Source organism: Montipora capricornis, chromosome 12 (genome assembly GCF_036669925.1).
Source record: "Montipora capricornis isolate CH-2021 chromosome 12, ASM3666992v2, whole genome shotgun sequence".
In the NCBI taxonomy this organism is placed as follows: Eukaryota; Metazoa; Cnidaria; class Anthozoa; order Scleractinia; family Acroporidae; genus Montipora; species Montipora capricornis.
In genome coordinates this window covers 19810576-19838075 of record NC_090894.1, presented here as the reverse complement: position 1 = coordinate 19838075, position 27500 = coordinate 19810576, and the positions used below count along the sequence as shown (strand labels likewise).

The 27500-nt window shown below is 39.1% G+C and overlaps 4 protein-coding genes and 2 long non-coding RNA genes across 8 annotated transcripts in view; 4 read left to right on the top strand and 2 right to left on the bottom strand.

The window, feature by feature from the left end:
- The window catches only part of LOC138026762 (RNA transcription, translation and transport factor protein-like), a 6814-nt gene extending 3734 nt beyond the window's left edge, over positions 1-3080 (bottom strand). The window contains exons 1-3 of the mRNA XM_068874214.1: positions 2943-3080; positions 1804-1928; positions 496-595 (exon numbers count right to left, since the gene is read on the bottom strand). Of these exons, the coding sequence (XP_068730315.1) occupies positions 496-595; positions 1804-1928; positions 2943-3003 (286 nt within the window). The 5' untranslated portion in view covers positions 3004-3080. The remainder of the gene's footprint in view (positions 1-495; positions 596-1803; positions 1929-2942) is intronic.
- A 35-nt stretch (positions 3081-3115) lies between these two features.
- On the top strand, positions 3116-4510 carry LOC138026097 (uncharacterized). The gene has a single exon (XM_068873294.1). The coding sequence runs from the start codon at positions 3251-3253 to the stop codon at positions 4469-4471; it is 1221 nt and encodes a 406-aa protein (XP_068729395.1). The 5' UTR covers positions 3116-3250; the 3' UTR covers positions 4472-4510.
- A 3521-nt stretch (positions 4511-8031) lies between these two features.
- Positions 8032-13697, top strand: LOC138025951 (UPF0764 protein C16orf89 homolog). Of its 3 annotated transcripts, none has more exons than XM_068873093.1 (4): positions 8032-8567; positions 9096-9497; positions 10642-10968; positions 13249-13697. In XM_068873093.1, the coding sequence occupies exons 1-4, from the start codon at positions 8309-8311 to the stop codon at positions 13371-13373; spliced, it is 1113 nt and encodes a 370-aa protein (XP_068729194.1). In that variant the 5' UTR covers positions 8032-8308; the 3' UTR covers positions 13374-13697. The 3 variants fall into 3 exon arrangements, with proteins under 3 accessions (XP_068729194.1, XP_068729193.1, XP_068729195.1); XM_068873092.1 differs by having other exon boundaries at positions 8096-8567; positions 9069-9497; XM_068873094.1 differs by having other exon boundaries at positions 8501-8638; positions 9069-9497.
- LOC138025952 (uncharacterized) lies at positions 13695-15843 on the bottom strand. The gene is made up of 2 exons (XR_011127203.1): positions 15537-15843; positions 13695-13924 (listed from the first exon to the last, which is right to left on the bottom strand). It is a non-coding gene; the product is annotated as an uncharacterized lncRNA (long non-coding RNA).
- A 2397-nt stretch (positions 15844-18240) lies between these two features.
- LOC138026220 (uncharacterized) lies at positions 18241-21669 on the top strand. Its single transcript, XR_011127238.1, has 2 exons — positions 18241-18932; positions 19564-21669. It is a non-coding gene; the product is annotated as an uncharacterized lncRNA (long non-coding RNA).
- Positions 21670-26671: 5002 nt separating this feature from the next.
- LOC138026393 (UPF0764 protein C16orf89 homolog) overlaps positions 26672-27500 on the top strand; it is a 10632-nt gene continuing 9803 nt past the window's right edge. Inside the window, exon 1 of the mRNA XM_068873735.1 lies at positions 26672-26957. Coding sequence (XP_068729836.1) covers positions 26762-26957 — 196 coding nt within the window. The 5' untranslated portion in view covers positions 26672-26761. The remainder of the gene's footprint in view (positions 26958-27500) is intronic.

Genomic DNA, 27500 nt, shown 5'->3' with positions numbered 1-27500 from the left:
ATATGACAACCAAAATGGAATTTAAAAGTTATTTGATGACCGCCCATTAGATATGAGTTGGCTGTAAACACTTTCCTCATCTTTGCTTTGCACACACCTACAGGTCGATATGTAGAAAACAAAGACCCCGTGGTAATTTACCTGAAATGACTCACCCCCCAATGTAAACAACAAGAAAAGAAAAATAGGACTGATGTGTTTTACCACTTACTGTTTTATAACCTGAGGGGTGGTGGGGGAGGGCTCTTTGTTTTCTAAGCCTTTGATCTTCATTTTCATACAACCAAAGATGAAGGAAAAGAGCTGGGTGGGCATATAGTATCTTGTAAGCCTACAGATTAGCAATTATAATACTTTACAGTTTATTAAATGTTTGACATAGTGGAAAAATAAACTGTCTGATTCATTAATAAATTCAGAACTTCCAATGTTGTATCATCATCATCATCATAACGTGAATGAATAAAATGATAGAAAACAACAAATTAACCAAACCATTTTCTGCATATTCAAGCCTGACAGCATGTGCCAGCAGCCAATCTAGTACACTCAGTTTCTGCGAGATGTTCACTGGACACGTCAAGTCATCTAAGTACTTAAAAGAAAAAAGCTCTTTAAACACCAAACCATGTGATGCAAAACTACTTTAGAATATCTTTGGATGTTGTCCTTCAGTAGCATTTTGACTAAAAGAAAAAAAAACTAATGTGGCCTTGAACTACTTTAAAATACTAAAATAGTAATAGTTTTAGTGCTTGTAATCTCGCAATCTGATTGGCTAATTTGCCGTTGCCGATAAGAGTCTAGACAATGCTGTACGCGTCATGCTCGCGTCAATTTGTCACGCAATATAATAGCCAACCAGGAACGCCCATTTTGGGAAATAAACCGATCACATTGCGAGAAAGTTATAGACAACGCTTGCTCTTTCTTCGTGATATGGTTGGGTGGGTATAGCAGGTCCATATCAGCTGATAGCTGCCAAAACGTCAACCTGCTTAAACAAATAAATAACAAACAAACAATTTTGGTCACGCTCTGAAATAAAAACTTTCCTTAGCATTGAATGTTGTGGTAAAAAAAAAAAAACAAATCAAAAGTGGTTCAGCATTGTCTATACTGTTATCGACAATGATATTTGTCATCACAGTCCACAACATTTTAACCACTGTGATGACGAATATCATTGTTGATAAGAGTATAGACAACGCTGAACCACTTTCGATTTTGTTAATTTTACAGTAGTTCAAGGCTACATTAGTATTTTTATTCTTTTACTTTAAAGTCATTAGAGCAAAGAAAATACATGCAAATAATGCAATTTAAGCAATCAAGTCAACCATCCTGAGGAGATTGATAAGAAATTCTGGAAAGTCATTAGGTGAATTAGGTAGCCCCCATGAAGCTAAAACAGATGCAACTCTCTTTCAAGCATTTCTATGATTAGTTACAGTAGGCTGGTCTATGATCTGGCCAAATACTTTGACCAATTTTTTAAGAGTAGCTCAAAGCACTTAACTGTATAGTGAATACCCTGAAAATGCGAACATTTGTTTAAATCATGTACGGAAAGTTTTCAACAAAGACTCTTAAATATAAAAGGGAAATTTTCTTTCCACCACAGCATCCAAGGCTCAAGGTATGGTATTAAAGTTAAAGACAGGGAAAACTGTTGTACAAAAGATACAGATTATCAAGTGTATTCCCGAAATTCCCAAAAAGATGGGGTTTTGCTCAGAAAAGATGCAAACAAAATTTACACAAGTACAACATTAACAAGAAGTCAAGGTAAGAAGTGTGTACCTTTCTTAATGCTTTTAGCCATCCACTGTTCTTTGTATCTCTAAGTTGTTCTCGTTCCTCAATTTTGTATAGCCTAATTTTCTGATCCTCCAGCCAAACTACTAGATTCCTTACTTCTTCTTCATCTAAATCAAACAAGATAACAAAAATGGAAATTTACAAATGCCTATTCCATCATACTGTAGTGGGCAAAGATTTTGCAGTGAATTAATATCAAAGGGCAACTTTAATTTTAAAGTCTATTCTCTTCAGAGTTACCAAGCAGTAACTGAACAAAACTTGGACCCTTAATATTTAAAGTGGAGTTTTACTGCCATTACATACTTTAAGCCCTGGATTAAGAATGCATAGTGTGTGATTGTCCATCAGTAAACAGCACATTAATTTAGGGCACTTGGACTCTAAAACTCATGCTTTGCAGACCTAATGAGTCACGTTTACCTGCTAAAGTTTGACCATAAATCATAGAGCCCTGATATTCACTCTCTCCTCAATCCAGCATTTCAATAATTTACAGATAACCCTCAGTTTTAAAGGACGGCTTTAACTGACCATTAAATTTCACTAAAAATGACCTGTCTTCTGCTTACAAAGTAAAATGACTTTGAAAGCATAGGAAATTAAATAAAAAGGAGTGTCTCTCTTTTGTACACGTGGCTATTTTCTGTAAGACATTTCAAATCATACTAATACTATTCAAAACAAGACAAAAGTGTCTAATAAACAAAATATTTGGAACAAATGGTCATGGAAGTGACCAAGAACACCGATATTTTGTTTGTGACCTTAACACAGACATTTTGCTCTGAAGATTCTGAACGGCAGTCTATTGTATTCTCTCTGAAAATAGGGTAATCTTTGCTTAACTTCCAGCGCGCAATTTTGTTGCGTTTTTGCCATGGCTTGCATATCAACAAATGCTTATTAAACGAAAGCGCTACTAACAAGAAAAGCAAGCAAAATTATAATACAGCTATACAACTAATTACAGTAAAGTTAATCGGTAAAACAGTCATTCAATGCCGTTAACTTTGGAAAGACTTGAGCACATGGCATGTCGCAGTGTAGTTAAGAACAGCATTCACGAGCAAAATGTTTTTTTGTTTGTTTGTTTCGAAAATGTGAAATTATATACATACTGTGTACATCGAAACCTTCCGGATTATGATGCCCCAAAGCCTTGAGCTTTCGGCGGTACATTATAAAATCCGAAATCTCAAGAAAAGTTCAGCTGTAAAAAATATGAAATCTGCCAGGCAGTGCAGATTTTACCATGGGACTGGGACTGGGATAGTAGTTGTCATCGCGGGCTCTTAATAAATGGCGGACATCAGTTTGTCTGCGTAAAATTAATTGTCAATTTACTGATATTTATTTTACCCTATGGGCAAACGTGTCACCGATACACAAGGTGGCACAACCTACTTTCGTGATTAAATAACAAAAGATGCAAATTTGGAGACATTTTTCTAATTGTGCCATTGTCTCTGAAGTGGTTTCCTTTTCCACGTGTGCTCGATGTACCTTTGGGGTTGTTGCTCATTCATTTAGAGCTCGAGATCTTCACACAGATCGAGTGGACCCATCTGAAGTATGGTTTGACGTGAATAACCTGGAATCAATGAAACGTCAGGATTTGCAGGCACTTTGCAAGAAATGTGGTCTAAAAGCCAACAGCAAAACAACTAAGTTGAAAAGTGATTTAAGAGACTTTTATGTGCAGCATGTCACTGATTCGTCCTCTATCCTTCACTATCCGTTCATTGTTCCAGATAAGGTACCGTCACCAACACCAAGCAAATCGAAGAGGAAATCTTTTATTCCAAGCGGATCTGTTCCAGACAGGAACCAAAGCTTGTTTTGCCAAGTAGAACCTCCAAGCCATTGGATAAGTGGAGAGATGGGGAAGCTCAGTATGGTTGTTAAATCAAAGGGGATACTGTGTAAAACTGTTGGGGAATATAAGGGTAATAATATAGAAGAAACTAAAGGTGACAGCCCTATGAGTAACAGAGATACATACTTAACAAAAAGTGCAAGTGTCTCAGCTGTTTTGAATAGCACTTCCAACAAATTATACATGATCAGCCGTTGGCAGAAACAGCAAATCGAAAATATGGGGAAAGAAAAATTTGCGGAATACAGGAAAACACTGTCAAATAGTGGGCTCAAATTCCACTCAGCTATTCAAGACATTTTGCAAGGTGAGGCTAATGAAAGTGATCATTTCCCAAACCTGATTTCTGGATTGATCCAAAGTGTAGCTAAAACAGAGATTTTAAGTAGTCTTAAGAAGCACAAAATAATTGCTACTGAAGAGTATGTAACACACTCTTTTATTGGTTACTCTGGTACATTTGATGCTCTAGCTATATATGATGGAGTACCCTGTGTAATTGAATGGAAAACATCACAGAAGCATAAACCTTCCCTGGAAAGCTGCTATGATGCTCCATTGCAAGTTGTCGCTTATGCAGGAGCAATTAACTCGCATCCAGTTATGCGAATTCCTGTTACAAATTGCATGATTGTTATTGCTCATCATGATGGCTCAAAAGCTGACATTCATTGGATGGATCTTCAGACTTGTGAAAAATTATGGCGGAACTGGTTGCTCAAAGTTTTAAAGTACAAGAGAATTACTGAAGGTCCAAAGCAAAATGATTAAATGCAATTGCTATATTTTTGCTAATAAAATATTAACTGTGTTTGAATTGGTAATATAACAGTGTACCATTCCACAGATGCAACAGATCATTTCATTTGCAACACATCTTGTCATGAAAACCAATAGGCAAGCACTTATAAAATACTCCTCCCATTCCTTTTGTTCAGAGAGTCATGGCTATGATACAATCACAGAGAGTAGAAGCTCTAGAATCTGGGGTGGTATCATTCTTGCTGTAAAGAAGAATAAACTACTTTTAGTATCACCCAACTAGTGGACTAATGCAAATCCTGCATTTTGATTGGCTACGCTACTAGAGGACTATTAGTAATAGTCCTTGAGTAGCGAAAAGTGTGACGTTTTCTTTTGTTTTATTCCCAAATAAATATTTCTTCAACTTGCATTTGCTAACTTTTTTATTACCTTTTCTGTCCAAGCTGGGTGATACTAAAACAATTAGACCCTTCGCCCTCAAGGGCTACGTGTCTAATTGTTAAGTATTACATGGCAAGCATTTTTCAGGCTAAATGGAGCATTCCGATTGGCTGCATTTTAGTCGGGATTTTACAGTAAAGAACCATTACCATGGAAACAGACCACTTCTGTATTTTTTTCTCTCCCGGGAAATTCAAGTTGAGCGAAACAAAAAAAGTTATAAAAAAGTGGACTTTTTTTTCAACACAACACTACAATAATTTATTATTAGAGTAAGCAGAATTTAGTTTGACTCCGATTTTTCCAGCAAATCAGAGGAGATGAGCCAGTTCTTCGAAAAACGTGGCTATCCTGTCTCTGTGGTCAAAGCGGGCCATCATCGCGCCCAACAATTTGATCGGCAGTCATCACTACAAACGTCACAGAAAGATAAGAATGACAGAATTCCATTCACCTTCACTTTCCATCCTCATAATCACGCAGTCAAAAGTATCATTCTTAATAATTTTAAATTACCCCAAAATGATCCCGAGACTGGTAGAATCTTTTCGCAACCTTCACTTATTTCATTCAAACGCGGCAAAAACGTAGGCAACTTTTAGTTAGAAGCGCGCTCAAAACGCTTAACGAGCAACCCGGCACTTTCAAGTGCTCGCGCTCACGATGCAAAACTTGTCTTTTCATTGTTAACACTAGCAAGATATCGGGACCTAAGCGATCTGTTAAGATCACCGAGCGTTTCACATGTACCTCCGCAAATGTCATTTTTTTCATGACCTGTACCTTATGCAATAAATTATACATTGGCGAGACAGGTAGACGACTAGGTGACCGATTCCGCGAACACCTTCGCGATGTTGAGAAGAATGACAAGGATGCATCTAAGCCTGTCGCTCGTCATTTTAATCTCCCTAACCACTCCAAAAAACACATGGCTATCTGCGGCCTTTCCCTACAGCTACGTAGGTACGACGGAAAGCCGCAAGAATCTGGAACAAAAATTCATCTTCCAAATCGGCACCCTTAATCCTCACAGTATTAAAGGAAACTGTCACGAGAAGCGCATGCGCTAGCGTCTTGTGAAAACTTGAAAAGTGTTAGGTTAACTTTTTTCAAGTTGAATCGACAAATTCAAAATGGTGTCCACGGTAGACAAAGGAGAAACTCCGGTGAATCCATGATGGCGGCTAGAATTTTCCGTGGTTTCGAGAGCAAACAAACTCGAGCATGCGCAGTTCCCCTTTAACGAACGATTTTCATTCAACTAATATATTCCTATTTTTCACGTTGCCATGTTACCACCAATAGCGTAGCTCCTACTCTGCTATAAAAACTACACGTAACCCACAATTCCTCGATTAGTTCTGACGAAGGGCTAACGCTCGAAACGTCAGCTTTTAGAATCTCTGTACGGTGGCCAATTTACATTATCAACTCCGTTGATAAAACCAAATTTTTGTATACAGTTTTCCACATATGTGCAGTTAATCGTGTGGGAATGTTTTATTCTCAAGCATAATAGGTAAATTGTAGGGGCTACAGGGGATTTTTTTTTTTCAGTTTTGAACCTCTTTAAATCCAAGAGCCCAAGGAATTAATTCAGGCAATAGTATGGCGCAGGAAACTGAGGAAATACGATTTTCCTTGTTTCTCGTTCTCCAACTCAAGATTTTGTTCCCTTCAAATCACTATTTACCTTAAAACATTTCAGGTTAGAATCAGATGGCAGTGTCATCCGCTTATGATAAGCTAAACGTCTTGTCTGTTTCCTTCGTTAAGTTTTTGTTTTTACTTAGTCACGTTCCGTAGGCACCTGGTCCTGTCATATTTAGCTATATTTAAGAAAATGTTCTATAAACCGCAAAATGAACTTCAATTTTTTTGAAACATCGACCCCACTGGTAATAATTGCCTTGACTTTTCGCTATTAAGGTTAAGTCATAAGCTTTGCGTTTTTGTAATCGGAAAGCAGTCAGGACGGAACAAATTCCCTTTTGTACTTGCTTCCTCTGAGTTTGTTTTTCGCGCGGATTCGGAGACAGGTGCCGGTATCTGAGTTGTCGACATTTCTATCCGTCTGATGTTTTCTATCCTTTTGTCACTTTTCTAGAGCTGTCTAAAAACGGCTATTGTTTTGGAATTTCTTTTGAATTTACACAGTCGTAGACAGGATATTTTGCTCAAAAACTTGCTGAAAGGCCTCGGTCGTTAAATTGAATTGCCATCACAAGTGAGCGTCGAATATAAGGCCCGTTTTAAACGTCGCATTTTACATGTGCCGAATCTAATGCAAATGAGCGAAAACAATAGATTTTTCTCATTTGCATTAAATTCGGCACATGTAAAATGCTTCGTTTAAAACGGGCCAAGGAGTGTGACTCAACTCACCATAATCACGCTGGAATTTCACATAGAATACTGCATTGTATACAGCGCCACGAAATAATCTCTGCCGGACGATGAAAACAAATGTCTGAAACTTTCGCGAGTATTCTCGCTGAGAGAAAATTCGACTTAACAATTAGGCGTAAGAATCAAATATACAGGCTTCAACAACCTGCTGAAGTTCCAGTCTACCCCAACCCTAATACATGTATTTCATTGACCACTCCACTCAAGAGACCTTTCGGAAAAATAAAGCAAACACGTGTTAGACGAACGAAATACTGTATAGAAATCCCAGCTTGCAGAGGGCAGACCAACTGACAGTTTTAAAGACGTAATTTTGAGAGTAAGATTTGCGGCGTTTCCACTTATCAATTGCAATGAAAAGTCGCTATGGCATACGAAAGAGTGATGGCATACGAAGGAGTAATATTCGCCGAGACGTGAAATTTTATTTGCCTGCTGTATACGTAAAACATGCCGGAAGCAAATGTTCAAAAAGGAATACGCATGTTGGAACGACATTTCCTGCGCCAACATTTGCCCTCGAGTAGCGGAAACCTGACAGTGCTTTGCGAATCCATCCACGCCTTTGTGTCCTTTTGCGCCGTTATGTGATCATGCAAAATCATGCGATCATGCAAAATGAGAAAATGTGATCATGCAAAATACAGGTTGAACAGGTGCCCGGTGGATCATCATATTCCAAACTCAAAACTTCCCGAAACAGAGATCGTCTGAAAATAAGTTACGCTGACTCCACCCAGAACATAAAACTAATAATAACTAATAAATTAGTTGATTCCTTTCCAATCGTGTACTCTGACTCGTAACTCCATAACTACCAAGACATCTCTGAAGAAGCAGGCACTTGTCACGGGTATTCACGGGACAGTCTTAAAAAGATCCTCATTTCGTCCATTGTTTCCTTTCATTGAAAAACAAAACTTCCAGCTGTTCTTTTAACGAGGTCAGTTGTCAAAAGCGGATATAGGTGTCTCTCTTGACGCGTATCCCATGAAATATATATATAGCCCTTTGCTGAGGACACACGAAAATGATAAAGTCAACATGAAAATAGCGGGCATTTTTCTAGCACTTTTGTTTTCTCAAGGTGGTGCAGCAAGAAATGGCAGTATAGAAGGAAAAGAAAGGTGGTCTAGTAGCAGTGAGCTGAAGCCAGTGGTGTTGGCTTTGCAGAAAGTGTTTTCTTTTTACGAGCAAAATGGCGATATTTTAAATCTGGATGCGTATTTCGGTCTCCGAATCGCCCAAGGTTTGTGATGTTCACCACTAGAAAGGAAAAAATGTAAAACAGCGAAAAGAAATTCAAAGGATGTGAAATGTGTGAGTTACTTCTTTCCAAATAATTGCTATTCCCGCTAGTTCTGTGCTAGACTTAACGATCAAAATGTATGGCAATCAACAAATATAAGAAATAAGAATAATGGAATTTCTGTAGAGTTTATACAGTTTTACAATTATTGCAAACCTAATTACTGTTCTAGGACCAAAGTTACATTATTTCAATTTTGTACCTTACAGTACTCGCGCGAAGAAGGTTCACATTTTGCACGGTTTCATCGCAAGTAGTTTTCGAGTTCCTAAGATAAAACCGAACCACAAAATTTCCATCGACTCAAGATGCAAAATTAAGCTGGAAGTGATTAACTGGAAGCTTTTTTTTAGAACTTGGAAAATATTCCTTCGTGACAAAATTAAAAGCCCACTTGTTCAATGACTTTTTGAAGTTGATTTTAAACACTGTTAATCCAAGGTAACCTTTTCACCTTAATCTATCAAGAAGAAAACGGGACAGCACGTCTTGGATCTGCTATGTACAAGCAAGTCGCTCGTCTTCTGAAACGTGCTTCTCATATCAGTGTAGATGCCTTGACAACTCTACAAGACTCCAGCCCATGGTATTACAACTTAGTTGGGTATGCTGTGTCCCAGCCATGGCATACAGTGCGACGTCATAACACAGTAAACCCCAACCTGGTCACCAGATTTACAATGGGCCAACTATCCAATGATATCTTACAAAGATACGAATCATGTTTAGCAAGACTTCTTGGTAGCCCTTTGCATGGTGGGAAGCCTTGTGACGTCACCTCAGAATGCTGGAATTTGATGATAAGACCGGGGGAGGTTGGATACATGTTGACACATCAAGCACTTTACTTTATGCTCGGTGAGCAGAGAGGTGAGAGTATTTTACTTATTCATAGGCTGCAGGTTCTAAAGTCATTCACACTAAAAGGAAGTACAAGAGAGAACCTTATTTTTTTTAACCTAAAAGTTAAGTTGTCTGACAATAATTGAAAGAAGTCATTCGTTCTCATGATAGTTAGTTAGGCCGACCACAGAAAAGGTTAATTCTGTCTTGGAAACGTTTCACAATTTTGCTGTCGAGGCTCTGTATGCACACTTGTAAGTGTAGTGGTTTTTGCAAACCATGACATCGTTAAAATCACTAGTTTCATCCTTTTAGGGCCGATATAACAATTACGACGAATGGATGAACGAACAAAAGAACAGGCGATTGATTCTCTGTCGTTCCATCATCGACGCTAATTATAAGAGAATGTAAGATAAGAGAGGGAATCCCTGAGTCGCATGATAATTAATAGACCTTTTGCAACAAACGATCACATGGTACAAAATCCACCATGCTGGAGGGCAAGCTCATTATTATTCCCCCACTGGGACATTACAACAAAGGCAAGTCAAGCTTGACTGGTTCAGGTCTCTTTGTTTTAATGTCCCAGTGGGAGAATAATAATGAGGTTGCTCTCCAGCATGGCGGATTTTGTACCATGTGATCGTTTGTTGCAAAAGGCCTATTATCTGAAATTTAGTCTTATATTCCGCCTTTACTGCAAAGGTTTTCTTTAAAATCTTGTTTCCATGAACGGTTCACTTTCACAACAAATGACCAATAAGGTGTCATTCTTGAAAAAACCACGCAGACGTTTCATCTGAATTGACAAAAGATGAGGAATTCACTTTCTCATGTCATATTTTCTTGTAGTGACTTGTTCATTCATTCATTCATTCATTCATTTACTAATTAATCAATTTATTCATTAATTCATCGTTCTCTCATTCATTCAGTTATTTATCTATTCATTCACATGCATCCATCAGTCATTCTCTCATCCATTTATTTACTTACTTCTGCACTCATTACCTGTACCTCATCAACCTTTCCATTCGTTCCTTCTTTTTGCGGATCGATAGAATCGATCCATCCAACGTGGGAACTCGAGTTACCGAGCGGTTGAGGGTTTGTGTTGCATTATTAAGTTCTGTTCCGTAGATTTATTCGGCGACCTTTTGTATAACAGGGTGCCTTGGTAAACTCTTGACGAAGACAACGAAACCTAAGCTACAATTGATATATGACCGAATCTGCTCTAATATCTACAATCAGCTGGTAATGATTGAAAAAAATCGTCCAACGAAAAGAGTTGACGCTGATCTGATGATGGAGCAAATTGTAGTCTGTGGATTGATGGGATATTATGGATTTTTAACACCACAACGATTGAGGGCTGTGTTAAAGTGGCAGCGACCCAGTGGTTGCTATGGAGACTTAGCGAGCAAGGAAAATTTGGCTGAACGAGAAAGCAAAAGGACAATGAGAAGATTACTGGTGAAAAAGGATTTACCAGGTACTTTTTAAAAATGCAACTCGACGTGTTTATTATATAATATAAATATTGGAATTAGCATGCCCTTGCTTTGTGAAATGCCTTGTCTTTAAATTTATCACCTGACTTGTGCCATTTTTAGCGAAATGGTTTTCTTTTCTTTTCTTTTCTTTTCCTTTCTTTTCTTTTCTTTTCTTTTCTTTTCTTTTCTTTTCTTTTCTTTTCTTTTCTTTTCTTTTCTTTTCTTTTCTTTTCTTTTCTTTTCTTTTCTTTTCTTTTCTTTTCTTTTCTCTATCGAAAAGCACAAAGCCGTAATCTTGGCACTGTTTGTATTGCATGAATCGCTACCACTCCATCCGGTGACAGTTGGTCTTCAAGTCACCTTGTAAGAGATTAGAGAGCTTTAGATTCTATTACGAGAACGACTACGAGTACGAGATTTTCTCATAAGGCAACATTGAGCGCGCGCAAACCAGCGTCATTTTGGCGGGAAAAACGTTATGCCGCCGTCATTTTAGTACGAGGTTTTGCAAAAATGTCGTCGAATCAAGACAAGTCAACAACACGGTAGCAGTTTTGGCTTTTTTTTATGAGCAAAAAGGCTCAGTTACCAGCAATAAGAATAACTGAGCAACCTATACACCTAACAAAGAGTAAGATTAAGCGTATGGGTTATAAATTTCCTTAGTATTTTCGCTAAAAACGGGCAGTCAAAACTCGTACTCGTTCTTGTCCTCGTTGTAGAATCTAAAGGTCCCTATTAACAACGGGACGGTGTTTGTGGGAGAATGTCATGCGACTGACTATACTGAAAATATGGTTCGATGTGTAGCTCCGAGCTGGGATTTTGCTCTGGCAACCAACCGGATTTGTCTTCGGTTATCCTGAATCAGTGCAATTGCAACTAATTTCTGTAACAGCGGGGCTCTTTCGTGGCCTGGGGCAGCGCCCCATACTAAAGAGAATATGGTCAGCTTTTTTCCTTTGGTTCTCACATGATTGACCTAGCGTACGTCCGTTCGATCGTCCGTCCGTCCATCCGTATGGACTCCGGAAAGGGAGATGGGAGACTAAAAAAGGGAAGGGAGGGGATTCTCTTAAATGCAGCTTTGAGGCGCGGGTGGGCGAATTTTCTTGGCGGGAAACTTTTGTGCAGCACTATTAGTGACGAGCAACGGGATAAAGAGCAGGAAAAAGCACAAGAGAAGAGGTGACGAAATTTAAGAGAAGAAAGCCTCGAGGGAAGCCGAGAAAGGAGGAGAAGAGAAAATTTTAATGAAGAACACCGTTAAAAGCTGAGAGAAATAGAGCGAGAGACAAAACACTTATTTACAACGGTTAGCTTTCAGGTTGTGTTTTCCTTTTTAATGCATGCCTCGCTGCCTCACATATTTTGTAAAACTCGCTAAAAAAACGAAGTAGGCCTGAAAACGTTTGCAAATTCCGTGTTGACAAAGATTCTTGCATATTTCAACAATCACACACCACATCGCCATTCAAGCTTACAGCAGACATAATTGGCGAGTTTTCTTGTCATCATTGTCTATTTTTTCAGACATATTAAGCTTATAACCGAATTCTCGACGCCGTATAAATTTGTATTGGATTGCAGTACATTTATCTACCACGAATACACTTGTAAAACGTGAATGTTTTAGACTGCAAAACAGCCGTATTTTTGCGTTTGACGAATGTGTCTTTCAAGAGAAAGGTCACACGCCCGTGTGAGGCTCAAAAACCGACTCTTTTGCAATCTAACAATGTTTGGGACAGAAACGGGAGCTCCGCTTTTAGGTTTGGCTAAATCTATATCTTACTTGTTATAAGCATCACGCTTTAATTAACCAGAACCATGTGTTGATTGGCTCGTGCGGAGAGTGACGAAAAACTACAAGGATCAGTCGTAAACACAAACATTTAATGACTCGGAATGTTAATAGACCACTTTCGATGTATTAAAATTCAGTCCCAAACAAAAGGCATCATCTCGAGGCTCTGGGGAATATACTCATACAAATCCTTATATTTATTCCCCAGAGCCTCGAGATGATGTCTTTTGTTTATGACTGAATTTTAATATATCGAAATTGGTCTATTGTGAAGGTGACATTGTGAGCACATGGCCAAGAAGTATGCCACACGGCATCATGGGTACATCAGGACCACTTATGCCTTGCGGGTACTGCACATAAATTATCACATCCGTCACAACCACAGGAAAAAGTGTTTGTGGTATTTGTCAAGTTCTTTTCAATTTCTTCAGGTGTTACATATTGCTTGACTGGTTTATTTTGTTTGCAGATGGCTGTGAATCCCACATAACAGGCGTTGGAACTGCTCTTCTCTCCATTTACCTTCGAGTTTTGCTTGAAAAGAATGCACTGTTAACCAAAAATCATATCCGCGCATTTGATTTTGAGCATTAACATGGACTAAAACAAGAAGTTTACAAGTATTCAGCAAAGTGGACCCAGGCTTGAGTTTAAAAGCCCCAGTTAAATTCTTGAGGTGTAATTGAGATGTGTAGCTTGGATTAAATTCCACGAAGTTTATCGTTTTGTCCCCGGCAAATACCTCGAGGCGGGGGAATGGTCAATACTGTACTTTACTATTCATGGTGCTTTCGAACCCGTCATTTTCGGTATTTAGTATTAGCGTTTATTAATATTGGAAGTGTGATCTGTTTTTTAATGTAGTGTTCGCCGACAGTATGTTTTGTGTCTCTAAACAAATAAAATAGAGTAGTATAAGTTCTTTCTATTTTATTTAATCTCTCTTGTAGTATAGTTTTATTTCCTTACTCCTTAACATTTAGGGAACGCAGTGTTTGTAATATTTCCTCTCAAAATCTAGGCTCGTGGATTTACTCAATTCCATCCTGAGATTTCTCTTGTTCCCTTTGCCTTCTGCGCATTTTAGCTCGCTTTGACTCAGCATACCAATTACGGTTTCTCCACTCTGGACGATCCTCAGAAATCTACACATAAAGAACAACAATAATTATCCAGTTTTGAGAGATTGTTATTACAGGTTATGCGGATTTCTGAAGTTGGCAAAAAATTGCCCCCGCAGGGTTTTGACCCAGCGGCCCAGCAACCAAAACCCGAGGAGGCAACCTAGAAGCCCCCGCGTAAAAGGGGAAAATATGTAAATTAATATGTAAATTGGTAGATATTGAACAGGGGAAAGCAATCTCGATTTGCTTAAACAAGCGCGCAAGGTGGTCTGGGTATTACTTAACAGGGCGCGCAAGGTAGTATCGGTATTGTTCACCGAGTTCGCGAGGTGTTCTGGGTAACTTGAGTCACGAGGCAAAAAGTCACAAGGAGCATCCATATCGAAGGTTTAGCCTAGCGATTGAAGGTGAGTCATTGAATGTTCCTGTTCCTGTTTTACTATCATATTTTAAAAGCTTTTTCCAAAATTATGTAAATTGCTTTTCAATTGATTGATGGAAATTAAAAATAAATGCTGTTTGTTGTTGCTCATCCTTTCCTTGCATCTTTCACTTTATTTACCAACCTACTCAGTTACATGTGAAGTTAATTGGAAAACACCTCAACTGCCGTCCGTATTATCCTAGGCGGGGGCAGGTGTAGTGAAAACTATTACTAATTTTATTGTATTTTTAATGTGTAGGAGAATGCATGTAACAGCGGCAAGCTGGTGCAGAAATCAGTGAGTTTACGATTGTCTCGATAAGAATTTGATGTTTGGAAATTTTACAAAACATTTTTGTTACCTTTGCCTTGCACAAAAGATATCATTGCAGCTTTTTTGCTTTCAATGAGAACGATTTTTGGAAAAGGCTTTTTTTGAAAAACGATTTAAAAGACTATTACTTAATTAATTCACGCTTAATGGGTTAATGTGTTTTTAAACAATTATATTTTCATTCAACATGTGCTCAAAAAGAGCTCATCGAAAGAGTGTATGTCGTTTCACCCATAACATTAAATTGCAGCAGTGACGCAAAACTAAAAAAAACTAATAAAATAGGAAAAAAGAAAACGGAAAAAATATACACAACACAGAAAAAGGGTGTCAACAAAGAAAAACGTAATCAAGTAAAGCGTTTTTATTGGGAGATAAATGACTGCACAGAGCGAAAAAAAAAAAGATTGAGTTGAAAATCAATATTAGGAACACCGTTTAAAAGCCAATAAAATTTCCTCTAGTCGGACGCCAAAACCCAGTTATCAACCAACAAGTGTGCAGCGCAGACAAACAATATTTCGCGCAATATTTAGGTTAATTAATCTTGTTTTAATGTCTTTACAAAACAGTTTTATATGTTTTTTAGTTTCTATCGCGATTCTGTTTCTTTCCACTTCATGGTGCTGTTTTCTCTGCCTGTGAGATTCACAGTTTCGTATTCTCAGTCCGTTTCCACAAAGTTCAAAAGGGATCTTCAATTGCCTACGTTTTTTTGGTGAAAATTTCAGCCAAAAATCTAATCCGATCAGTCATTTTTTTAGACTTGGCGCAATGGAAAAGGTGCGCATGTAGAACATTTTTGCAAGACGTTTTTAAGAGTCAATATTGAAGGAGAAAGAATGGGAATTGAGCGAACCAAACAGTATATTTACCCTCCGCAGAAATTCTTGCTTTCGGCCGACATTCTTTTGCCATCCAAAAGTTGCCTCCACTCTTTCAACCATAAAGCAGGTCGCGATTGCTAAACAGAGAACCAGTAAAACAGTTTTGCTCTCCATTTGGCAGCTCTCGACAAGATAAACAAAATCTAAGGCTTATGTTTGAAGGTGTATGCCTTGATCATGAAACACTTACATTTAAAGGTTTTTTCTTATCCATCCATTATTCATTGTTAACGGGAGCTAATGATGTCTCTTATAAAGGAGCACCTTTTTGCTTTTTTTAAAGGACGGTTTTAAAAATTCTAATGTTTTTGAACACTTGAAAATCGCTTTATCATTTTCGGTTGGTGAGAAATACAAGAGTACGAATGATTATCCCTTCGACACCTGCCAGCCGCCCGTGATTAATATCAGTATTCACAAGGATTCGTATTTCTTCTTAAATCGAACCCAAGCGGCAACGAAAAGTAAATACCATTACTAAACTTGGTTTGCAGAACAGTCACAGTTGTTCTATACTAAGTTTTCCCTTTAATCACGGTGTAGACACCCAAATCGATTGTTTTAGTTGCTTCACCGTTATTGTTTTTCGCGGTGTTGATCCGATCTCTCTCTTTATGCATTAAGTGCTTACAGATTGAAACAGATGAGTCGATAACACCATTTGGTGTTTGAAAGTAAGTCCATTATTTCTTGAGTCTGGCTGTTGTTTGTCGTAAAAGATATGTAAGCAGAATAACGTTTTCAAGTTTCTTACTTCATTTGACCATATCCTGCTGCCGGGCTCTTTTGTGAAGCACAAGTTATCAACAAAAATTCGTTCGACAGTAATGATGACAACCCGGCAGGTAGCAGAAGATAATCGAGGGGGTAGAATATTCATGTCACTCGTCGTTATAGAATTTAAAAAAGCTAAGAAATAAGTCGAAATTATCATGAAAAAAACAAACAAAATTAAGAGAGATCATGGTTAAGCTCCATGTGCACGTTAGATAATTAAGCAGATATATAAATTTGCTCGGTCGTCGTAAAATAAACGGGAGTGAGCAGTCAACGAGATAGTAGTTAAAAAGGGTTAAAAATTGGAATTATAATCTACCATAAATTGTCTGTTAGCAAGTAAATTAAAAGGTGCTATTTCTTACACCATATACATCATTTGGGTGTTAGTCATTGTAATGGAAGAGGACCCACCTAAGAACAGAGAAAAACCGTCTCTGACCTGAGTAAGAGAGAGTTTTTCCGGCTCTTTCCTTGAGAGCCGTTTCCATTACTACAGCTAACGCACAGATGGGTTACATAGAAATATGTAGCTCCTTAAGTTGCGCTCTGATAGACAGTTGCGTTGAAATAAATATAAGAGCTACAAGGCCAACGTTAGGGGAAAAAACGGACCAGTTCTTCATAATTTACCATACTTTGCCACTTTAGAAAGAAGAGGAAGCTAAGTACATCAACACAAGTGTCCTCAGCACGAATGCAAAAAGCCTTTGCTTTTTTTTTTTTTTTTTTTTTTGCAGTTTTGAAACTCCAGTTTTGTCACTTTGATTGAGATGACAAGCAATAAATTTCAGACTAGGGCATGAAAACATCAGGGGCACCCAACGATAATCTTCGGTGAAATAATGTGTTCGGGAGAGTCAAACTGTTCTAAGAGTTTCGGTTCTACGTTGCCAAACAGCTATAGATTTCTTTACTAAAACATCACCTAAAAGATTCGCAACCGAGGAAATGGTAGTCCCTTACGTTTTTGGAAGGGACATTTTTGCAATTTTTGGTACTTAAATAGGTCACCCAGCAGTTTCGGATGAGCAAATGGTTTGGCTGGGAAGAAGGTACACTTTAGAAGGTAACGTTCAGCTATCATGCCCTAAAATTTTCGGACACTTCAATTTTCACCTAAGATATCCGTACAGATCAAATTCTTCTAGGTGATAAAAACGTCTCTTTAGACAATCTTTATACATTACCGAAGGAACCTCAAATTGTCTCTCGAAGGCTTTTGGCTTAATGATCTCGTTGGACGGTGTTTTGAAACGTGTAACAGAAGCCGGCAGCCGAAGACTTAGAGTTGTAGTGATGAATTGATAAGTTCACTTTTTAAATAGACTCAAAATACTTTGGGGAACAGAGCTGTTTCAGATGTCGTACGTTAAGGGAGATGCAGTCTCAAAATTGGAGCATATTTCAGGACAAGATGATAACAAGAGCCATAATGGCTCTTGATGATAAACAAAAGAACCGGGCCAATGGGTCCTAAATCGGACGTACAGTTCAAATGTCAAAGTGGAGCTGCACTTCATGAGGCGATTAATTAAAACTTATGGTAAATAAATACATCGTTGTGAAAGATTGATAATTAATGTGTAAGGCATTAAAAGGGGACAAAGTGTTTCAAGCAGGAAATAACGTCAACGATTTGGTTAAATTTCCAAAACCGGTAACTATCAATCAACTCTGCAATGGTTTCCTTTCACTGATCCCAGTAAATGCATTGGTATTGTTATCAATCACTCTTAGATCTACATTACAACTTGAATTTTATCTTAATGGTTTCACTCTATTCTGAAAGGGTATTAAATGGGTATTTTACGGCTTCAGCGACGCTGATTACAATAATCTCTTCAAAAGTTTTTAAAACATATTGGATAAATTCAACGATGCACGTGGACTTTTGCCGGCATGAATTCACAAATACGACAGTTTTTAAAAGTTGCGAGTGATTGGTGAAGGAAATGTTAGTTGGGAATTCTCAGTAACTCCTTTGTCCAGTCAAAAGTTTAGAGTAAACACCTGGTATACCACTAGTAGATGTACGGTAGATGTGACGCATGCCGCAGAAACAAAACACCCAGAAACTGAAACTTCTTGTGGTAAAATGATTTTAAGTTGGATGATTTTGTGAACTGAACCAAACAACTTGAAAGTACAAGTTTTATTGATTATCTTGAAAGCATCATGCCATCAAGTAAGCAACGTCTTAGCTGCCCATGGCACACTCAGGTTTGAAGAAGTTATTCGGATTGGCGGCAGTATAAAAGGACGAAGTGAAGTATAAATGTTCCCCATTTTTGAGTAAAGGATGTAAACGTTGTAAGTTGTTTTAGGGTCACGTAACCTAAATGTGATGCAAAATATTTTGGCAATTAATAACAACACCGATGACAAACTTTTTGCTAAGTTTCATGGACATTGGACAAATGCTTTCCTTCAAAGAAAATATGTATAATAATTAGGTTGGTCAAGCCTTAATACTCTTGAGTTTTACACAATTCAATCAGCAACTCAGCTTGGCTATCAAGCTGCTTGCAAATGGTAACCTATTCTACGATACTCGGGACCAGTCCACATATTTCGTTTTGTTTGGAAACAGTGCTGAAAAATGAGGTAGGTAAGTTGAGAAATGGGATGAAATCACAAAATGAACATTTCAGCATGAAATTTGCTGTTTGCTGCAAAAAGCATTCTCTTTAAATTACATTTAAGTCTGTTTAGCCCACAACCGCCACATACGGCAGCTTTTGTTCTATTCATCTTGCACTGTAGAGTCTATTCACAGGCAGTCTAATCGTAGTGTGCGAGTTTCAAGTGATGAAAATATTCGGTGAATGATGCATGTCGATCTAAACGGTTGAAACTCAAGGAATAGTGGTGGGAATAATAATATTCTTCAAAAAAAAAAAGCGTTCCTACCTTCTCACCATTGTCCACATGTCACATTCTGGCGAGTTTACCGCGTGCAACTATCCGCGATGTAATATATCAAACATGAGAAGGAGTGTTTCATCGGATATCCAAACACCAAGAAGCGAGTTAAAATGCAAGGCCGCAGGCCGAGTTTTTTAACCGATTTCGAGGTGTTCGGATATCTGATGAAACACATGAGATATTTGGGATCAAAGTCGGCGAAAGTTTATGCTAATTAACACCACATGTCCACGTGACTTCCTTCACGGTAGTGATTTCGTTTGTTTTTGGCTTATGAATAATTAATGCATTTGAGATTTTTTTCTTCGAGGTTCTCTCCCCTCTAAGAGAAAGAAACGCTGGAGACACCACAGCCAACCCACGTTCTACGAAGGCAAATGGATCCCCAAGAAAGCAACGTATCCGCTTCAAATTAAATCACCAGCAACAGTCGACTGGACAATCGCTCGCTTCCCAGCCCAAACTTGATCGTTTTTGCTTCGCCATTGACAGTAAGCTGGACAAGTCGGATACCAGATTCAAATAATAATTTTACCACAATTGCTTGTAATCTCGCAATCTAATTGGCTAATTTGCCGTTGTCGATGAGTCTAGACAACGCTGTACGCGTCATGCTCGCTTCAGTTTTTTCACGCAATGTAATAATAATAATCAGTTGAATTCCTCTTTTTGAAGCTTAACAGATAAATTACAAGAGTGGTCAAAGTACTAATCATATATATACATTATCATGAAACATTTTACTAGGAATATCTATATGTAATAAATTTGTCGAGACGGTTGGTAGATAGACTGCAAAACAGTCGTATTTTTTGCGAACGCAAGAGACGCAGTAAATATTCCAACGAAAGGTCTGGAGCGAGTGTGGAAATAGCGAGGGAGAATGGGGAGAGACGCGAAAAAATTTCTCGCCCGTGTGAGGCTCGCGCGCTTCACACGCGAGGATCACGCTTACGGTGCTTCGCGCCTTCCGAAAATGAAAGAAAACGACTGTTTTGCAGTCTAGTTAGTAGAGGTCATAGCGAGATCCTCTCTGATGATGCCTGAACGTAGATTGTATCCATGGAACACAGTTGTGCACTGTGGTAGCAAGTTAGCAAGGACACCGGTGTCCCGAACTCTGTGGATAAACTTAGTGCATGCTGCGGCACGCCGATCTGAGAGAGTACAAAGACCACAGTGCACAAGTGCGTCCCTGTAGTGAAGCCCAGGAAAGATTATCTGCACACCCTCAATTGGGAGGCGGAGATATTCCGGCAAATTTGCCCACACTGGGGGGGCATCCTCCAACACTGAACGGATCAGGCTGGAGTACACCAGAACTAAATCCCCTTCCATCACACCTGACTTCTTCAAACAACGCAATGCGTACAGACGTTTGCGCGCTCTCTGAACAATGTACTCGCAGTGCGTGCTCCAGCATAAATTATCAGTAACATACACACCAAGCAACTTACTCGTGTGGACGTGCTCGATTTCGGACCCAGAAAGCTGCAAAGGAGGAGGATGGTGCGGCTTGTAGTGTAAGAAATCAATAAACATCTCCTTGCACTTGTAAATGTAAATGTAAATGTGCGCTTAGTTGACCACTCCCTACAAGAGCTTTTCAGGATCAACCGGCTCAACGGGATCGGACCGAATGCACGTGAAGGTGCCCACGGCTGCCGCCATACTATCCATAAGTGATCTCGGAGCACCGCAAACCCAGCCAGATGTAATTGACTGGGAGTCGATTTTGAGGAGAGAGGAAAACCGGAGTACCCGGAGAAAAACCCGCGAAGTCAGGTTGAGATCGACTGAAACTCAGACCACATACGACCCGAGACCAGAGTTGGGTCGCAGAGATGGGAGGCACGACTGATGACCACTAAACCACCCTGACTCCCCTGACTTCACTGGGTTGAGGCGCATGCCATGCTCACTAGCGTATGTGCAAATATCTCTTGCAATGAACGGCAAAAACTGGTGGAACACCTAGGTATAATATCTGCTACCGAAAGGTCGTCTACGTATTTAGCCGTGATTTTCCATTGCCTGGCTAGGTTATTAACAAGTACTGCAAACAGCAAGGGGGCCAATTTAGTCCCTTGGGGAATACCACCCCTAGGAACAACATGACCAGAGATAGCACTACTTAATTTAACCGACTGCGATCTATTTGTCAAAAACGATCCGATCCAGGTAATTAGAACATTTATGTACACCAAGATTACGCAGTTCAGTGCAAAGGACATTATGGTCCACAAGGTCGAACCCTTTGCTCAAGTCTGTAAATAGAATTCTAGCATAGCAGTGTCCAGCGTCCAGGGCTTCTAAAATACAATGTAAAATGTAAATTAAGGCATGCGTCGTTGATTTTCCCGGTAGAGCAAATTGCAAAAAGTCGATGTTATCAATAACTTGGCTATACAAGGAACTATGTGTGAAACCTTCCATGATTTTAGCTATCTGAGCAGTAAGAGTAATCGGTCTTAGATCACTATCCACAGACTTGGGAGGCGACACTTTGGGCAGGGGCCGGACCAGTGATTCCTTCAACTGAGCTGGAACGTAGTCCTGTTTTAGCGACGGGTTATAAATGTCAGTGAGCACAGGACATAATTCCGCTGCAAACTCCTTTAAGATCTTGTTGGGAATCGGGCTAGGGCCTGGGGACTTGTTGGGCTTTATCTGTCGCAACGCCTTGTACACAACACTTTGATGTAATAGCCAATCACAAGGAAGGATTACGTTTTTACAAACGTTGGCCTTGTAGCACTTGTATTTGAACAGACTTAACTGATTAGAGTGTAATGTGAAGTGATAGTTTTCTACCCCATATGAACCATATGAGCGTTAGCCCTACTAATGGAAATGGAAATGGGCCCACACAAGGTCAGAGTTTTTCTCTGTCCTTGTGTGGGCCCATTTCCATTAGTGGGGCTAACGCTTGCATGGTTCATATGGGGTAGAAATCTAGCACTTTAAATTACAATCTAATCAGTGATAGCCAATCAGGCACGCCCATTTTGGGAAATAAATCAATCATATTGCGAGAAAGTTATAGACAACGCTTGCTCTTTCTTTGAGTCATGATTTTGGTCACGCTGAAGAAATAACTTTCTCAAGTTGGCGTTGAATATTGTGGTGAAAAACAAATCGAAAGTGGTTTAGCGTTGTCTGTACTCAGTCAGCTGCGCCTCGTGGGTCCACAACATTTTGACCACTGTGATGACGAATATCGTTGTCGACAAGAGTACAGACAACGCTCAACGCTGATCAAGTTGACTGGCCATGATGGCCTCTCCCCAAAGATTCTGACACTACCTGCTGCAGCCATGGCTACACAAACATAACTCTGTTTAACTATTGTATTCGCACAAGTACTCTTCCAAGTGATTGGAAAATGAGTAATGTCACCCCTGTCCACAAAAAGGATGAAGTAATCAACAAGAACAATTACCGACCAGTCAGTGTCCTTCCTGCAATCTCCAAACTATTTGAAAAAGTAATGTTTGATCAGCTGTACGACTCCTTCGCACCTACATTTTCATCCAACATGTCGGGCTTCCTCAAGGGACACTCCTGCGCGACGGCGTTGATCAAGTTGACGGATGATTGGAGAAGCGCCCTTGACGAAAAGAATGAGACGGGAGTGGTTGCTATCGATCTGTCAAAGGCTTTTGACTGTATATTCCATAATCTACTACTTTCAAAAGTAAAGGCGTATGGCGTTCAGGAACCGGCTCTTCAACTTTTAAGATCATATCGGCATGGCCGTAAACAAAGGGTAATAGGGAGTTTAAGCAAATCACTACGGATGGTGCTACTACGGCTGCCGTGACTGAAAAAGTCTGGGGAGAGTACGTCTCGGTGGTCTGCTAAATTTTGAGTTTAGCAAAGCAAAATACAAGGAAACATGGGCTAAGGAGTTTAAAATCTCTTTAGTTTCTTACAGTCAAATGGCTTCGCTGAAAGGACGATGGCCGTTGTTCGCCGTGCTAGGACGAACAGATTATTTCTGAGCAAAAGCAAATGCTATACACCTTGTACAATAACAACAATTTGATGGATGAAATATACAATTTCGGAGACAAATATCTCAAAGAATATCGAGTGAAAAAGACACGTATATCTATACTCAAAGCAGCAAAATAGCATCGTATAGTATCCAGATATAAAACATCTTCACTAAATCCTCAAAGCAAACTTAACCGAAGAAAAACAACCTTGTGCTGAACACGAATATTTCACTTGACTCACTTCGCCATTCCAACACCTTTGCCAAAACTCATCGTAAGTTCATAATACGGATTTACAAGCTTATGAGAGGCAATCTTGACACAATCCTTGACTTAAATTGACTTTAAAGGATATAGTATCCAATAGAATTCTTAAAATGCCGAGATGTCCGTTGAAACGGGCCAGAGAAGCGAAATAAACCCGACGTAGTAGCCACTACGGCAAAACATCGCGACTCACGTAGTCAGATTTCACACTACGGCTGGATGCAACCGACGTACATGCGCAGTGTCTCATTTTGGGAGAAATTTACTTCCGGCAGCCGTATCAGCGCCAGCCGTAGCGATTTGCTTAAAGTCCCTAATATGCAATAACAAGTGCTTTAGCTGGTCACCGTTACGAAGTGGCGTTCCGCAGGGAAGTCTCCTTAGTCCTTTACTATTTAACATCTTTATGAAAGACATGAACGAAACAGTTACTGTTTCTTCCCTCTGCCTCTATGCAGATGATATAATTCAATATTATTAAACCAAGACATGGAAAGACTATCTTCCTGACTTGTCTTTAACTATCTACAGGTTAACCGCGACAAGACCCAACCGATGATCCTTGGGAATTCATCCTATCGATGTGACCTACAGTTTGCCAGCACACTCCTATTGATATTAAGGACCACTTAAAGATCCTTGGAACATGTTTGGATAATAAGTTATATTTTAAAGAGCATATGAATGTAATGCTGAAGAAAGTGTATGCTATGATAGCCGCACTTCGCCGCCTTAAGCGCTTAGTACCTGCAAATACTCTGCTTCTTCTTTATGGGAGCTTTGTATTATCACATTTTGAGTACTGCAACTCTTTACTTATGGTCATAGGTAAAACACTTAACAAGAAACTGGAAGGTGCAAACTATTATAGTCTACGAACTATAATGAACATGGGGAAAATAACTAATTATGAATCAGTTCTTAGGATGATAGACATGAATAAATTAGAACATGGACCGTATAGAACAATCTTTGATAATATTCTGTAAATGTTTTAAGAAGTTACACCATATAATCTTAGGGGCAGTAGTCTAAACGTAGTACAAACTTCATATAATAGTAGATTCTTTCATGACTCATATACGTATATAATCTCACGGATCTGGAACCAGTTGCCATCAGCTGTAAAAAGTGCACCTAATGTATCATCCTTTCGTAGACTTTTAGTAACTAAGTTAAATTTTGCCGGCTGTCAATGCAGTAATTGCCTTTGACTTAATCGCGTTTTGGCGCTTAGCGCTTGAAGGTGAAACGTGGATCACAAATAAAAATAATCTAAACACGTTTTACAGGCATTGCGTTGGTCTTTTTGTCAATTTGTTACCTTTTAGCCCACGACTATCATGGCCGGCATGGACACAAAACGCCTACAAACTTAAAGTGCCACTATGACGGAATTTGCATCTTCCCTATCTAAGCCATCTTGGCACATAAACATGTAGTCTGTACGAGACGAAGAATGCTGTTTACCATTTTCAAATATCTCTTTTTGTTCTGGAGATATTCAAGTTTTTTTAATATGCAAAGTAGCCAAGTGATGACGTCATTAACTCAACCAAATTTTGATTAAGTATGATGGAGAAAGATATCTCAGGCAATTTGTATCAGAAATACTTGGTTCTTTGCAGTAAGATTCTAGTAGATGTGTTCCACAATATGAGCATACCATTTTTGTTACCATGGCAACATACTGGGTTGCAGACCTCTCTGATATTAAAGGCTTTGCAGGCCACCTTTGGCGTTTTGTTTTGATATCTCATTTGCATATTTCACACATTTTTCAAACTTAAATATCTCCGGAACCAATGCAGATATTTCCAAACGGTAAACAGCGTTTTTAATGTTTCATGGTACTCTATGTGATAAACCAAAAAACTCAAGGGATAAAAATTTGATCATAGTAGCACTTTAATAAGTTGCTGACAAACTTAATAGAGCATAAGCAACCTTGATAAAACGAATGCAAAGTTAATTAATGGCACCCGAACTTAATGAGAGGTGTACAAACTTTAAAACTTGTTTACAAATCATTAATGACGAACACGGATACACAGACAAAAAAAAAGACATACAAATTTTATAACAGGCAGAGCTTACAAGCTTAAAGGAATGCTGACAAACACAATAAACGGCTCGAAAACGTAATAAAATGACTAATACTTTAATAAAATTGAAACAAATATAATCAATTGTTTCTCACTTAACAGGAACCCATGACCCGGAGCCTACAACTCTACTGTGTTCGTGTAACGGCGTTTTCACAGACCGATTTATTTTTAGATTGAATTTCCCGCGAATGAGACTCCCACAGGAGCCCGATGACCAATTACAAGAAATTAAGCTGACGTCATAGGGTCACCGAACCGGAACTGCCTTTGTTTTTTTACCTAATTAGCGGGAAGGGCTAGTCTAAAAATAAACCTACTTGTGAAAACGCCGTTTCACAGACGCTGTATGGAAGTTGCACGCTCCAGATGTGCTCCTGACTTAACAATAAATATAAACATGTTACAAAACTTGTAAAAGTGTAATTCTTGCATATTTTAGGGCTGTTAACCATTTCAAAAAGTTTTTAACTTGTTAATATTGTTTAATTAGAAACAATTTTGTTGTATTTGTTTCCAGCCATTTTATAAGTGAACGCGAGGAGCTTATTGATGTGTTTGACAGCATTCTGCTAAGTTTTAGCCTCCGTAGCAAGCGTTTCCAGCGGACGAGTAGCCTGCGAACACAGACGTATTTCCGGCTGTCACTGGTATGTCACGGAAATCAATTTCTGTCTCGAGTTCGCAGACGGTATTTTCGGCGGAACCAGTGACAGCCGGAAATACGTCTGTGTTCGCAGGCTAGCGGACGAGAAGCTAATTCATTTTTCTGGCCGCGCGAGAATAGGTTGAGCGCAAAAAACATTAGAAGTCTTTATGTCCGCCCACTGAAACGCTTGCTACAAAGGCTAGCTAAGTTTGTAAGCTCTGGCTTTCACAACCGGAAATTGTTTCATGTCGTACTATGGCTATGCCGTCGTCCACGTTTCAGATCCCATCGTTTCTCTAAGAAATGATTGGCGGTTACAATTCCGTGTCTACTTCCGGTTGCTGTCCGCTGCTCTCAATATTGAGCTTGGAGGAGGACTGGAACCGTCTGTGGTTCTTACCGCATTTTCAAATACCTATCAAAAGTTCTGTTTATACCATAACAGACCGTGGCGGTTTTTGCAGATTTACTCATTGGTTAAAGGCTATGCCGAGAAAAACGCGTTCGGCAATCGCGCTCTGCCTTTGCATCGCTTTTCTTTCACAAGCAACACTACCTTACGAAAAGAACGATGATTTGGTTCATAACCTCATTTCTGCCTTGAACAGAGTTCTTGATTTCTACCACCGAGATGTCATGAGTGTTAACTTGGATGGCATTTTTGGCTTACGCGTCGCTCAAGGTGAGCTATAGCATAGTCTCTGTTTTAATTTCATGCTTTAATATAAAATTATTCGCAAAAAGCTTTCATACGAAGTTCAAAAAAATGAGAGCGAAATTATAGAACACGGGGACACATCTTCCGACGTACTGTCGAAGATACCGGTTTATTCCTTTGCCGTTAATTATTTTCATTGGCGTGAAATGAGCGAAGTGTGTAATCTTCTGAAGGGTTAATATTTCGCCTTGAGCGGTATTGGCTAAAATTCAATAAGCTCGCATAAGAACTAAAGTGGGGCTTCTTGGATAATCTTTGTGGCGTGTATAGCCATTGTTATGTTGGAAAACACGTTTTTGCCTGTCATGCCTAAACAGCTTATCCAGAAGCTTTGAATCCACAAATTGTCTCCGGCGGTTTATCACATTACGAGTAAAAACCTGATCCAGCTGAATTACTATGACTCACAATATTATTGAATCAGGTGTAATGTTTACATCAAATAGATATTTAAAACTAATGTATCGCTGATATGTATGGTACAGTAAAATGTGTGGGTGAAATTAT